This window comes from Dendropsophus ebraccatus, chromosome 2 (assembly GCF_027789765.1).
Source record: "Dendropsophus ebraccatus isolate aDenEbr1 chromosome 2, aDenEbr1.pat, whole genome shotgun sequence".
Lineage (NCBI taxonomy): Eukaryota > Metazoa > Chordata > Amphibia > Anura > Hylidae > Dendropsophus > Dendropsophus ebraccatus.
In genome coordinates, this window is record NC_091455.1 from 16,869,248 (window position 1) to 16,883,910 (window position 14,663).

The 14,663-nt window shown below is 40.5% G+C and overlaps 1 protein-coding gene across 1 annotated transcript in view; it reads left to right on the forward strand.

Annotated features, from left to right (window-relative positions):
• ADCY8 (adenylate cyclase 8) overlaps positions 1 to 14,663 on the forward strand; it is a 206,677-nt gene that overhangs the window by 136,577 nt on the left and 55,437 nt on the right. The window contains exon 9 of the mRNA XM_069959623.1: positions 11,989 to 12,186. Coding sequence (XP_069815724.1) covers positions 11,989 to 12,186 — 198 coding nt within the window. The remainder of the gene's footprint in view (positions 1 to 11,988; positions 12,187 to 14,663) is intronic.

Genomic DNA, 14,663 nt, shown 5'->3' on the forward strand with positions numbered 1-14,663 from the left:
AGTCTATAAGACCTGTGCCTTTCTATGGCCAGATGCATCCCATTTGGCTAAACTTGAGTGCACATACCCTTAAAAGAGTTTTCCGACCTTGAGTCCTTGAATACCTATGACAGAGAATGGGGGTACAGAAAGCAAAACCCAGTTCTTATCCCTCAGCTCCCATTCAGTGCCTCCGGTTCTCAGTGGTCATGCTCAAGGGCCAGAAGCAAGCAGAGGGTTCAGTATGAGATCCCCCCCATGTCATGGGATAATTTGGCCGCGATACAAAACAGATAACCGTTGTGTCATGCTCCACCCCCTCATCTTCCAACATAAATACATTTTGGCCGGAATGTTGCTTAAATATATTATAGTGATACTTGGCCATTAATCAGCTACAGTGCAACCTTTCCATTTCTTTAAGAGGATCTCCTGCCGCAAAGACCAGATTTTTCTGCAATAGTAAAACTCCCTCTGTAAAGACCAAATGTGTCAAACAAAGACCATAATTTAGGTCAGGGACGGGAAACCTTTGGCCCTCTAGCTGTTAAAAAACTACAATTCCCATCAAGCCTTAGCTAGAAGGCTGAAGGTTTCCCATCCCAGGTTAAGGTGGTCATCTCAAAAATGTTGGGTGACATATAGCCCATAGGGAGATACTTGTGCCTTATAGTTGTTTGCTTGGCTTGATGAAGTTTGTTCTATAAGTTTCGGTTCATGGCCATATGATAACTTAGGTTATCACAGGTTAGGAATTGATATGGTATACTATATGTATACTACATACCTACATACCTTTCAACACTTTAGTCCCCTTTCAGTGGACATTGTAGATCCTGCCTTCAATCTGCAGAGGAGTGGCCACTAAAACTACCCAAAACACCCATTTTCGAGCTAATTCTCATAAACTCCGCCTTTTGGGGGCTCGTCCGGGACAGTAAGATTGTATGCTACTATAGCAGTGAAACAGTAAGATCTGTGAAACCTTTCTAGAAAGCCACCTCTCCAGCAGACTTTCCCCTCATCCAGACCATATTTCCTGTATCCATCAATTTTATGAATAGTGGTCAATTTTTTTGCGAAGACCACCTCCATAGAAGACCACAAGGTTTCACAGTATATGGAATAAAACTCCTGTACCTAGTAGACCTGTATCCAACTGTCTAAGCAGCTGGAGAGTTACAGGTTGAGAATTACTGCTGTTATAAGTCATATGGGTGTGGCTTCTGCTGAGAAAGTTCAGGAGGAGGAGCTAACTTGTACAGACTCCCATATTAATACTTCACAGTTACCTAGTCAGTGTAGCTGTGAAAATACTTACAGCTTTAAATCTAAAGAAACCTTTTCAGGGGACAGTTTCCCTTTAAAGCATTCAGGGCCTGAAGCGAAGCAGTAGTGCAAGAAATCCAAGGCGAATAGCAAGATTATTGGTAGCGGAATCTCATGTACATTATTGGAGAATAGATAGCTAAATCCCGTTGGTTTGGGGTAAACATATAGATTATTTTTTATCAGAAATAACCAGGCGCATTTTCAGTGAACAGCTGGAAAAAGCAGATTACTCGTCGCCTCGCAGTAAAAGGGTTTCCCGTAAAACCTGGAAATTGAAACACTGAGGCTTTGAAATAGACGACTCAGGTCTGAAACTCTCCCGTAATTAACAGAGCAAGGACGGAAGTAAAAATAACCGCTATCTGCCGCTCCCGCACAGGCACAAAAAAATTTGTAAGATAGTTTTTATTTTTTTTTTATAAACCAAATTTTTTTTTTGCTTTTAAAAGGAATATAGCACCTTGATTTTTCTTTTTTCTTATTTTTTCTTTTTACTAAATGGCACCAGGTGCTCAAATATTTGTATTTTTTTCTTTTTTTGGGGGGGGGGGGGCTGCCATCTTGCCTGAGCAGCTTTTAACAGTATCTCTAGATGTACAGCCCCATGGCACATAAGAGCTAATAGACTGGAGCTATTGATTTCTATGGGAGAGTTTTCTAGGCATGCTGTGTGCATAGGTCATTGTGCAGGAAGGGGGAGGAGGGAAGCTGTGACCATCACCTATTGTGAACGGCATGATACCTTCTTATCTGTGTTACCTTTCACTGTAATCCTGTCTGTGCTTAAATGTTTACAAGAAAGGAAGTATCGGCTCATAAGTAGGCTCAGGAACTAAATTAAAACTTTTTGGGATCATTTTATAATACAGATAAAAATTTGTATTTTTTTTTTTAACATTTTAGAAACAATCAAAAAAATCCAAATATATTATTAGGTAGGTATCTCTTAAGGGTGGAACTTTTTTTTTCCTTCAAATCAACTGGTGTTAGAAAGTTGTACACATTTGTATTTAAAAATCTACTATCTGCTGCTGCATGTTCTGCAGGAAGTGATGTAGTTTTTCCAGTCTGACACAGTGCTCTCTGTTGCCACCTTTGTTAAAGTCAAGGACTGCCAAGAGCAGCAGCAAATCCCCATAGAAAACCTCTCCTGCTCTGGACAGTTCCAGACATGGACAGAGGTGGCAGCAGAGAGCACTGTGTCAGATTTGAGAGAATACACCACTTCCTGCAGGACATACAGTGGCTGATAAGTACTGGAAGACTTGAGATTTTTAAATAGAAGTAATTTACAAATCTATATAACTTCCTGACACCAGTTGATTTAAAAGATTTTTTTGCTGGAGTACCCCTTTAATATATCTGGTGCATGCTGGATATCTCTGTGTCCTCTCCTTGTTCCTATTTACTTCCACATGTTTTTTAATAAGACCTTTCATGTCATGGAGTCCGTCCACAGAAGGCCCTAAACGAAGGCCTCATTCACATGTCCGCAATGCACAGACCACAATGACAATGACAGGTAGTCATCCATGCTGCAGATGTGGATCCGTACGAGGACCTGACCAGTTTTTTGTAGCCCTGTAACATGTATGAACCTGTGAATTAAAATATATGGATATCCGCAATTATCTGCATAAGGGACGTGTGAGTGAGGCCTAAGTGAGGTTCTCAATGACAAGCTGATGGCTGATAAGACCCCCAGTGTTCAGCTGCGATGTACTGGAGAAGTGGAAAGCAGATAATTAATTGCTCTACAGCGCCACTTCAGGTGATATAAAGTATTACACCCATCCATATAATGCAGCTATGTGCTGAATACCTGCAGAGATTGAGGCCCTCTCTTGTCTGTATCTGATACTAGGTGGGGGTCCAGAAGACAGACACCCATTCATTAATAATATATTATAATGAATAGTGTTAGCCCTATCTGTACCATAGAGAGGCTGTGTCTCACTCTATCTACTCCTTCTCTCATCTTCATTATAATAATTGCACCTTTCCGTATTGTGTCCAAGACACAGACATTAGCCGCCACTATTTCTCCTGATTGTTTTAGAGCTATAAATAGTCAGGAGCCACCTCAGCCATTAGGTCATGAGTGGCTTTGTCTGATTACAGCGTGGCTGTGCGGAATTGGATTAGGGCCTCCTGAATGTATTACATAACAGGTCTGCGGAGACAGAGAGTGATGGCATGCAACTGGCCGCCTGTTCAGCTGTCACACCAGCCGCAGGAACGTGATACATGGGATCGCCTGTCACACCGAGCAATGACTAACTACAAAGGTGTAACCGAGTGTACAGAGGGATGACACAGCCGGGACCAGATCTCCTATCTATCTATCTATCTATCTATCTATCTCCTATCTATCTATCTATCTATCTATCTATCTATCTATCTATCTATCTCCTATCTATCTATCTATCTATCTATCTATCTCCTATCTATCTATCTATCTATCTATCTATCTATCTATCTCCTATCTATCTATCTATCTATCTATCTATCTATTATCTATCTATCTATCTATCTCCTATCTATCTATCTATCTATCTCCTATCTATCTATCTATCTATCTATCTATCTATCTATCTCCTATCTATCTATCTATCTATCTATCTATCTCCTATCTATCTATCTATCTATCTATCTATCTATCTATCTATCTCCTATCTATCTATCTATCTATCTATCTATCTATCTATCTATCTATCTCCTATCTATCTATCTATCTATCTATCTATCTATCTATCTATCTATCTATCTCCTATCTATCTATCTATCTATCTATCTATCTCCTATCTATCTCCTATCTATCTATCTATCTCCTATCTATCTATCTATCTATCTATCTATCTATCTATTATCTATCTATCTATCTATCTCCTATCTATCTATCTATCTATCTATCTATCTATCTATCTATCTATCTATCTCCTATCTATCTATCTATCTATCTCCTATCTATCTATCTATCTATCTATCTCCTATCTATCTATCTATCTATCTATCTATCTATCTATCTATCTATCTATTATCTATCTATCTATCTATCTATCTATCTCCTATCTATCTATCTATCTATCTATCTATCTCCTATCTATCTATCTATCTATCTATCTATCTATCTATCTATCTCCTATCTATCTATCTATCTATCTATCTATCTCCTATCTATCTATCTATCTATCTATCTATCTATCTCCTATCTATCTCCTATCTATCTATCTATCTATCTATCTATCTATCTATCTCCTATCTATCTCCTATCTATCTATCTATCTATCTATCTATCTATCTATCTATCTATCTCCTATCTATCTATCTATCTCCTATCTATCTCCTATCTATCTATCTATCTATCTCCTATCTATCTATCTCCTATCTATCTATCTCCTATCTATCTATCTATCTATCTATCTATCTCCTATCTATCTATCTATCTATCTATCTATCCCCTATCTTTCTCCTATCTATCTATCTATCTATCTCCTATCTATCTATCTCCTATCTATCTATCTATCTATCTATCTATCTATCTATCTATCTATCTATCTCCTATCTATCTCCTATCTATCTATCTATCTATCTATCTATCTATCTATCTATCTATCTCCTATCTGTCTATCTCCTATCTATCTATCTATCTCCTATCTATCTATCTCCTATCTATCTATCTATCTATCCCCTATCTATCTATCTATCTCCTGTCTATCTATCTATCTATCTATCTATCTATCTATCTATCTCCTATCTATCTATCTATCTATCTATCTATCTATCTATCTATCTATCTATCTCCTATCTATCTATCTCCTATCTATCTATCTATCTATCTATCTATAGATTTACATCATAGCTCTACATCCTGCTTATTGTCACAGGAGTCAGAAACCTGTGAGAATAAAGGGAAGGGATATCCTAGTAGTGCGCCAGGTGTCTAACCTGCCCCCTTCAGGAGAACTACAATTCCCATCATTCCTTCAAGTCCAAAGCTTCATTATATTATGCCTCTTGTTATCCAGTCATTTAGGTGTGTGCAGTGTCTGTGTGTGTGTGTGTGTGTGTGTGTGTGTGTGGTGTGTGCAGTGTTTTTGGTGATGTGTGTACAGTGTCTGTGTGTGTGTGTGTGTGTGTGTGTGTGTGTGTGCAGTGTCTGTGTGTGTGTGTGTGTGTGTGTGTGTGTGTGCAGTGTCTGTGGTGATGTGTGTGCAGTGTCTGTGGTGATGTGTGTGCAGTGTGTGTGTGGTGTGTGCAGTGTTTGTGGTGATTGTGTGTGTGGTGTGTGCAGTGTGTGTGTGTGTGTGTGTGGTGTGTGCAGTGTCTGTGGTGATGTTTGTGCAGTGTGTGTGTGTGTGTGGTGTGTGCAGTGTTTGTGGTGGTGTGTGTGTGTGTGTGTGTGGTGTGTGCAGTGTGTGTGTGTGTGTGTGTGTGTGTGTGTGGTGTGTGCAGTGTTTGTGGTGATGTGTGTGTGTGTGTGGTGTGTGCAGTGTCTGTGGTGATGTGCGTACAGTGTCTGTGTGTGTGTGGTGTGTGCAGTGTTTGTGGTGGTGTGTGTGTGTGTGTGTGTGTGGTGTGTGCAGTGTGTGTGTGTGTGTGTGTGTGTGTGTGGTGTGTGCAGTGTTTGTGGTGATGTGTGTGTGGTGTGTGCAGTGTCTGTGGTGATGTGTGTACACTGTGGTGACGTGTGTGTGTGTGTGTGTGTGTGTGTGTGTGTGTGTGGTGTGGTGTGTGCAGTGTTTGTGGTGATGTGCGTACAGTGTGTGTGTGTGTGCAGTGTTTGTGGTGGTGTGTGTGTGTGTGTGGTGTGTGTGCAGTGTGTGTGTGGTGTGTGCAGTGTTTGTGGTGATGTGCGTACAGTGTCTGTGTGTGTGTGTGTGTGTGTGTGTGTGTGCGTGTGTGTGCAGTGTTTGTGGTGATGTGTGTGCAATGTTTGTGGTGATGTGTGTGTGTGTGTGGTGTGTGCAGTGTCTGTGGTGATGTGTGTACACTGTGGTGACGTGTGTGTGTGTGTGTGTGTGTGTGTGTGTGTGGTGTGGTGTGTGCAGTGTTTGTGGTGATGTGCGTACAGTGTGTGTGTGTGTCTGTGTGCAGTGTTTGTGGTGGTGTGTGTGTGTGTGTGTGTGGTGTGTGTGCAGTGTGTGTGTGGTGTGTGCAGTGTTTGTGGTGATGTGCGTACAGTGTCTGTGTGTGTGTGTGTGCGTGCGTGTGTGTGTGTGCAGTGTCTGTGGTGATGTGTGTGCACTGTCTGTGGTGATGTGTGTGCACTGTCTGTGGTGATGTGTGTGCAGTGTCTGTGGTGATGTGTGTGCTGTGTGGTGTGTGCAGTGTTTGTGGTGATGTGTGTGCAGTGTATGTAGTGATGTCTGTGATGATAGTGTGTGTGTGTGTGTGTGTGTGTGTGTGTGTGTGTGTGTGTGTGTGGTGTGTGCAGTGTTTGTGGTGATGTCTGTGCAGTGTATTTAGTGATGTCTGTGATGATGATGGTGTGTGTGTGTGTGGTGTGTGCAGTGTTTGTGGTGATGTGTGTGCAGTGTTTGTGGTGTGTGCAGTGTTGATGTGGCGGTGCATGCTGGTGTACTAATGTTACACCACCATATGATGTATCCGTGTCCTCTATTTTTGTGCCAACAACAAAGATATTGATGTCAGTAATAAGTAGAATGATAATCAGAATATGAGAATATTCCCTATTTCTTTTGCTGTATTAAGACATCCAGAGCTAAAACAGAATCTGCAATAGCTGGACTTTTATCAGTAATAGCAACAGTGCCACCTGGAGTTTTGAATCAGTACTGCACCCAATCAACATGTCTCTATGACATGAAATATTTTTGGCAGCTGCACTCTGACTGGCACTGATCTGCAATACCAGACACAGCCTATAGCCAAGAGTGGCACTGTTTCTGGAAGAAAGCAGTCCGCTTAACTTTAATATCATATACTCAATGGTTGTTCTACAGACAGATGAAACATAAGTGGAGCCAACACTTTGTTCACAGTACTGTCAGCCTGTTTAAATCACTGCTGCACCCCTATTGGATAAACAAGGCATGATGTGCTGTTCTAACTACTGTTTTCGCCTTATGTGACCTAACAGGTCCATGTCACATGATGCGATCAGCTTATAACATATAAGTTTAATAGATTACAGACAAATTTACTTTAAAATTAATCTGACATACATTGTTAGCTGTCAGGGGTGCCATATATATATATGTATATATATATATATATATATATATATATATATACATATATATATATATATATATATATATTTTTTTTTTTTTTTTTTTTTTAATTTCCAAATAGTAGACTATATTTTTTCAGCCTTCGGTGCAACAGACTGGCATTGAGTGCTATAATATACTTAAGTCTTTCTATAGGGGTCCATTTAGAGCCTACTGTAAGTAGCTTTTCTATATACTTTGTCACCATATGTCAGTGTGTGGCCCATATCCCTGCAGGGGAGCAGCATAATCTGGATATGAGAAATCATGTACATTGTGCTAAGAAATCCAGCTTCTGCATTATGTATGAACAGATTAAATAGTAATGGTTCCCATACAAATCCCTAGGATACTCCACTTATAGCATTACACTACTTCCTTACAGACTTTCCACTTCTGGAGGTAAAAAGAAATGTTCTCATCCAATGACAGCAAGCAGGTCACGTAATTACAGTGTACCTGTCACTTTAAAAAAAACTTTTGCATGTCCAGTGGCTTCCAGCTATTTTAAAACTACTATTCCCATCATTCCTGGACAGTCAAAGCTAAATCCAAAGCAGTGACGTGTAGGACCTCCCTCCATTTACAAGCTCCAAATTCCTTGCTTCTAATCAATTAGCAAAATGATAAAATTCTGTCTGCTTGCAGCAACCACTAGGGGGAGCTTGTGTCATGTTTTTGTCTTCAATAAAAATGTTGGGTTTCTTTAGGAGACAGCAACTCTGTATAGCGGCTCAGTCTGTTTACTTGTATGTGCCACAGCCAAATAGTCAGAGGACCACAGCCAAATATACAGCAATGTGCCTAAAAAACAAAGAAGACGACGTGGCACTCCACAAAGCCTCTTTAAAGGTCACAGACTATGCCCAGAAATAATACCCAGAAATCTTTCTTAATCATTTCACTCAGTGTGACTGCTCCTGTACATTGTCCTCAATGTCCATGGAGCTTGCTGTAAAGCGTATCACTAAATGCTGTTAAAAAAAAAAAAAAAAAGCTCAAGCAAGATGGCCACCTTCCATAATATGTATGAAAAACTAAATTAAAAAAATACAATCAGAAAAAATTACATAAAAAAAAATCAGATTAGAAAAACAATCTGTAGAAAAATACATAACCTTTGAAGCCCTTGAAAAAGTTAAATGTAAAATACTGATTCCGTTTACACCAAGGTTGGGGAACCTTCGGCCCTCCAGCTGTTGCCTTTGGCTGTCCAGGCATGATGGGAATTGCAGTTTTGCAACAGCCAGAGGGAAGAAGGTTCCCCATATCTTTTTTACACTCTTTCCCACACTATATATAAATCATAAAGCGGGATCCCCCCAGCTATTGGTTGCAGAATTTTTATGTGAAAAAAGACCAGATTCCTTCAGCTCTCTTTATTTTATTGTAGCAAATCTTCACAATAACCGACGCGTTTCAAACCACAATGGTTCTTATTCGTGGTTTCTGGGTCTGGATAAATAGAGAATATATTCATCATGGAGTCACCATAAAGTAAGTGAGCTCTTATGAAACATCTCTATGGAAGAAGACCACCACAGCGGTGTCGCCTGCACCCTTCTCCCATAGAGATGTTTCATAAGAGCTCACTTACTTTATGGTGACTTCATGATGAATATATATTCTCTATTTATCCAGACGCAGATATCATGAATAAGAACCATTTTGGTTCAAAGCGCGTTGGTTATTTTAAAGATTTGCTACAATAAAATGTATGAATTTTAAAGAGAGCTGAAGGAATCTGGCCTTTTCTCTTGAAGGTAATGCACCAGGATTTAGGGGCTTTGCCTTTGTGCTCAACATAAATTGTACAAGAAGCACTTATACACAGACTGGGCCCAGCCCACGCACATGTAGAATTTTTTATGTGCAGCCAAACTTATTCACTACTACTCAATGTACAGTTTCCTCAAAACTTCTCTTTCTATAATATATAACTTCAACTTCGGAATAGTTAGAGTTAAATGATAAAATTCTCTCTGCCTGCAGCAACCACTAGGGGGAGCTTTGAAGTTTAATGAAGACAAATCCTTACAAACCCAGCAAACTCCCTCTAGTGGCGGCAGCAGGCATATACATTAGGTTTATATTCATCAAAACTTGTCTGCTTCACAAAACAGCTACATTTTTTTGTCAACGGGCTGTCAATTTGAAGAAGGCATCAAATTTTTTTTTATATTGCAACCCCTTTAAATTTTTAAAGGGATCATCTTTGAAAAAACATTTTTTTTACAAGGAATTAGATGTATTTCAGTTCAGCTCCAGTGTAAATCACTCAATGCTGGAGATACGCTGCATCCCTCCGTACGTCTCTCTGCAGCTTCAGGGAAATATGTGCAGTTTTGAGTCTAATGCCCGATAATGTCTATTTTACATCCTTTCTCCCTGTAGTCACTTCTGGAAAAGAGGCTTTTCAAGAGGTTAATTGATAACTTATCTTGCGTTGGCTTTTTGGCAGTAATGTAATTTACTGCTGCAATTAGATCAGTTCACTGGCTTCATAGAGTACAATGGGGGCAGCCGAAAGAAAATTCCCGTCCTCATTGGAGACATTGTATCATCCAACAAAAGACGAGTTTGTTAATTCAACGTTTTCAGATTTGTAACATGTGTCACCGAGCTGCCGGATTTAATGACTGGGAATCGGAACGGACGATTGATGTGGCTGAATATCAATGAACGGTGACGGGGTGAGCTGAGTCGATGGGCATATGTATGAAAATAGGGAGCGAAAAGCAAAAGTGGGTGGAGTTTCACCTATATCGTCCAATCAGATCATAGTATGGAGTTTAATTGATATGAAGGCATTTTCCATTTTTCGTACCGCCAATAGGGTTTTCTCGTCCCTATTTTGCAGCACAAGCCACTTAGAGGCAGTTTTCTCTGTTCTATTCTATGGGAGCCACAGAAACAGCTCAGCTATATTACTAAATGGGTACGTCAACAGCTTTGGGTCCAACCTATCCTCGATGTATGGCATATCCTGTGTATACACACACAATATGAAAAATACTCTTTAAGGAGTTGTAGTGTAAGGCCACCTTAATACGTGGCTAGCACAGAAACTCCTATGATGGGGGGGGGGGGGGTCTGCAAAGCCGAATTTTTTTCTGGAATACAAGAAACCCATTGAAACCCATGTGGATCACTTTGACTCCTAAGGTCTCCAAGGGCCATGAACCAGAGGGTCATGATGGGTCTCGATTGGTCTTCCTCTCCAATACAGCGATAGGCTATGATTAGAGAAGACCGAACCTCAAGCACACTGCAGATAGGAATATTCCAAGATTAAATGTTATCCCACATCCCCAGGATAGGGGATATTTAGCTAACTTGGGGTGGTCCAACCAGGAGAACAGAGGTCGCTTGCACATGTTTGGCCACTGTGCCATTCATTGTCTATGAAACCAGACATTACTATGTTCATTGCGTTAGAATTGCCAAGTCCCATAAAGTTTGAATGGGGCAGCGGCCATTGACTCCAGGGTTATTCGTAGGGTTATTTGACCTGGGTTCTTGCATTCAGTGGGGATCTTAGGTATTAAACCCCCAGCGATCAGCTGGTTATCCAATGTTCTATGCATAGGGGACAACTTTAAATTGTTGGGTAAATCTTTTAGGCTATGCCCCCGTTGCGGGACTTTAGCACGAAATGACAGCACTTTGTATTGGGCATTTCGTCTAACAAGTAGACAATATCCAAAGTAGTCAGCTTTGGTATTTGGACTTTAGGGTCTTGCTGTTTGAGTTAATATCATCTATAGCAAAGATCCAAGAGACATTTAAATTATTTTTGACACCAGAAGATATGGGTACATTGACTATTGGAAACAACGACTCCATTGGACGTGACCACACTATTGGCGTCCCTATTACCCATAAGGCTATGTGAGGAACATGTCATAGGCAGGGACTGTATAACTTCAGTGAGGACAGGGCTTGATGAGCTACCAATGGCTGCTTTGTTTAATAACATGATGCACAGTTACAACCAATTAGATTCATGATTTAGAGGTGACTTTAGTGATCATTGCTTCCCAACCTCTAGTGCCATGGGGAGAAGACCATTGCTCCGCTTCAAACTATACCATCAGGTATGGTCATTGGCCTCATCCATGTATCATGTTATTAAAATGTATCCATTTACTATATATACACAATAACGGAAGAGGTCATGTAGGAGGAGTCAATATTCGACCGCGTCTCCATGGCATCTTCTGGATGGGTCTGCTGCCATGAATATTGCCTCATCCCTCAGAATTGCTGCCATTGTTGTGTATAGGTGATGGGTGCACATGACGTAAGACTTATTGTGCTCTTCTTTGAATTGCATGGAATGCTGTTTTGACTTGCAATGCCAACATGACCTAAAATATTGCATTTTTTTTAACCCCAGGGGACTAGCAGGTTTTATTTTTTTGCATGTGCTTTCCCCTAGACTCTGGCTGCGCTAACAAGAAATTCAATAAATCTGCTTCCAAACCATCTTGCACAAGCTTTGCATGTCCAGTCTGGTCCTGAGGAGATTAACAAGCGAATAGAACACACCATCGACTTACGGAGTGGAGATAAGTTGAGAAGAGAGCATATCAAGCCTTTCTCACTGATGTTTAAAGACTCCAGCCTGGAGCATAAGGTAGCTGAGTGTCGGTAGTAAGAATACGTCGTCTATGTAACGGGTCCTTGTGAAAAAAACATTATCTGTGAAAATTCCGTGTTGTTTCCATGCTCTGCCTTTTAAATCCAAATTGCCGACCACTTTAAAAGAGTTCATCCATGTGATGCCCCAATAGTGTTATTCTAGAGAGTATAACTGCATCTGCTAAATATTCCTTTAAAGTGCCAGGTAGGAGGGGCTGAAAATAAAGCACTTCCTGTTTCTGTGGTCACATGATATATCACATGGGATCCACAGAATTACACTCCACAACCGCTCCAAAACAAGAAGCAAACTGCATCATAGGAGGCTTCTTTGTAACTGCCGGGGATGGGTCATGTGACTCCATAGAGATAATAAGTGCTTTATTTTTAGCCCCTTTGTTTGACACTCTGGGGGCACTATCGAATAATAGTTATTGGAATATCTCCATGAGGGCATCAGTGCAGTGGTCAGTTAGAAATAGTGGTCATATCAGGTCAAGTCATACTTCATTTACCATGTGTAAAGTAGATGAGTGCGTCTCATTTCTGATGGTCTGGATAAAATATGTACGATAGATAACTAAAGATACGATAGATAAAGATAGATAATAAGTATAGGTCCCACAATGCATTGCTGCCTGGTAACAAGGAACCAATAGAATTTTGAATTCGAATTCATATACTGCCAGATGCCTGTTGCAGCAGCTTATTTCTTCATGAACAAATGGATCAAGGAATTGAAACCCAAACTATAGTTTGTGACCTTTAAAAAAAAAAAAAATATATATATATATATATATATATATAATAATGGAGCACTGCAGGCAAAACTTATAAACTGTGCTTATAGCCTAATGCAATTTCTGAGGAGGCAGAACATGCCCAAAGAATACTACTGACTGTAGTTCTGCCCAGAGTGTTCCTCCTCACAGATTATGGAAAGAATAGAGCCACTTGTTCTAGTATTAGTTATATTTAAATGCTTTTTTTTTATGATTTTTAATTTATTTTGTGGATCGCGTTGTTCTCTATGAGTGTCTGTGTTATATTATACTATAACAAATGTTAAATTGGATCAAATCAGATGCATCCGTTTTTTCATCCATTTTTCATCTGTTTTTTTTTGCACCAAATGGATGGGGGGAAAAAAACGGATTGCAAAAACGCAGTGTGAACCCAGTTGAGATTAGGGACTCCAGAGAACCTTTTATCCAGGGCCCCCCCAGCCCTGATGATGCTCACTGGAGCTTATGCACTAATAATGTTCCTCTAATAAGTCGACGCCAGTTTGCAATCACAGAGTAACATGCTCCATGTTCCCCCGACATCCATTGAGTAATAAGACGCTGCTCCCCAACTACACAAGGTTATACCTACAGTAAATGACTCGCACCTAATCCAGCAAGAAATCCATGACCTCTTCCAACAAATACACAAACTTACTAAATGGCACCAAAACATTTGTACAATTTTGGCTCTGATCACCTCATGTAAAGCAGAGTCTCTATGGCAGCCCCAGTGTGAAGTGATTTGCATGAAAGCTTCACAACATAACAGCAATTACTCCACAGGAGGCCCAAAAATTACAGACCCGGAGCCTACGCAGACTCCCAGATACCACGTACAGGTGCCTGGACCAGCTTTTATTTCATCAGAATTTGCAGTCTGACTAGTCACTTTTCATAGAGGGCATTTTAAAATATTAGATTTACCAACTGGTAACAGGACCCAACCAGTGACATAGATACCATGGAGGCAGACCAAGCAACTGCTATGGGGCCCAGGCATACTGGATTCATGGGGCCCGGTACAGTTTTTTTCCTTTAGCGCCCCATGAATCCTAGCTACGCCCCTGGACCCAACCTCTTCACTATGAGCAAAACACTTGTTAACACTTTCACCTATCCCAAGCCAAATATAAAAGGGATAGTTCCTTGGCAGCTGCTTTGGGAGTAGTAATACTCAGTAAACGTCTCTGAATGTGTTGTTAAGCACTTTGTGTTGCTAGTAGAAATGTTTGCTGTTAGGTTATACTGTGCTGTAGAAGACCCTTACAGATTGGCTTTACTGGTTAGTGGCAGCACAACACCCTAGTGTAGGGCACAAAAGACGTGAAAGGTATGACGTGAAAGCCACCAACTCGGACTTAAAGCCCACAAAGAGTGAACTGTTTGCAGAAGAGTCCTTGCATAGCTATTCTCTTCTTATTTTGCCAATATTCCCTATTGTAGCAGTTAGTGTTGATGTGCCCCGTCTGTGAAGACTAGAGACAGTTAACCTTCTAGAACCATCTGTGATCTCAGACCAGATCTTAGGTGAAGAAAGCAGCTGGAAGAGGACTAGAGTTTCGGAGCATATACGTCTTGGTTCTCTTATAGGGCATGTAGCAGGCTTTAACTGGGAACAGGGATCTAAGTAGGCTTAAAACAAATGTACCAGTTCGGCATCGGCGCGGAGATCCCAGTAATGCGG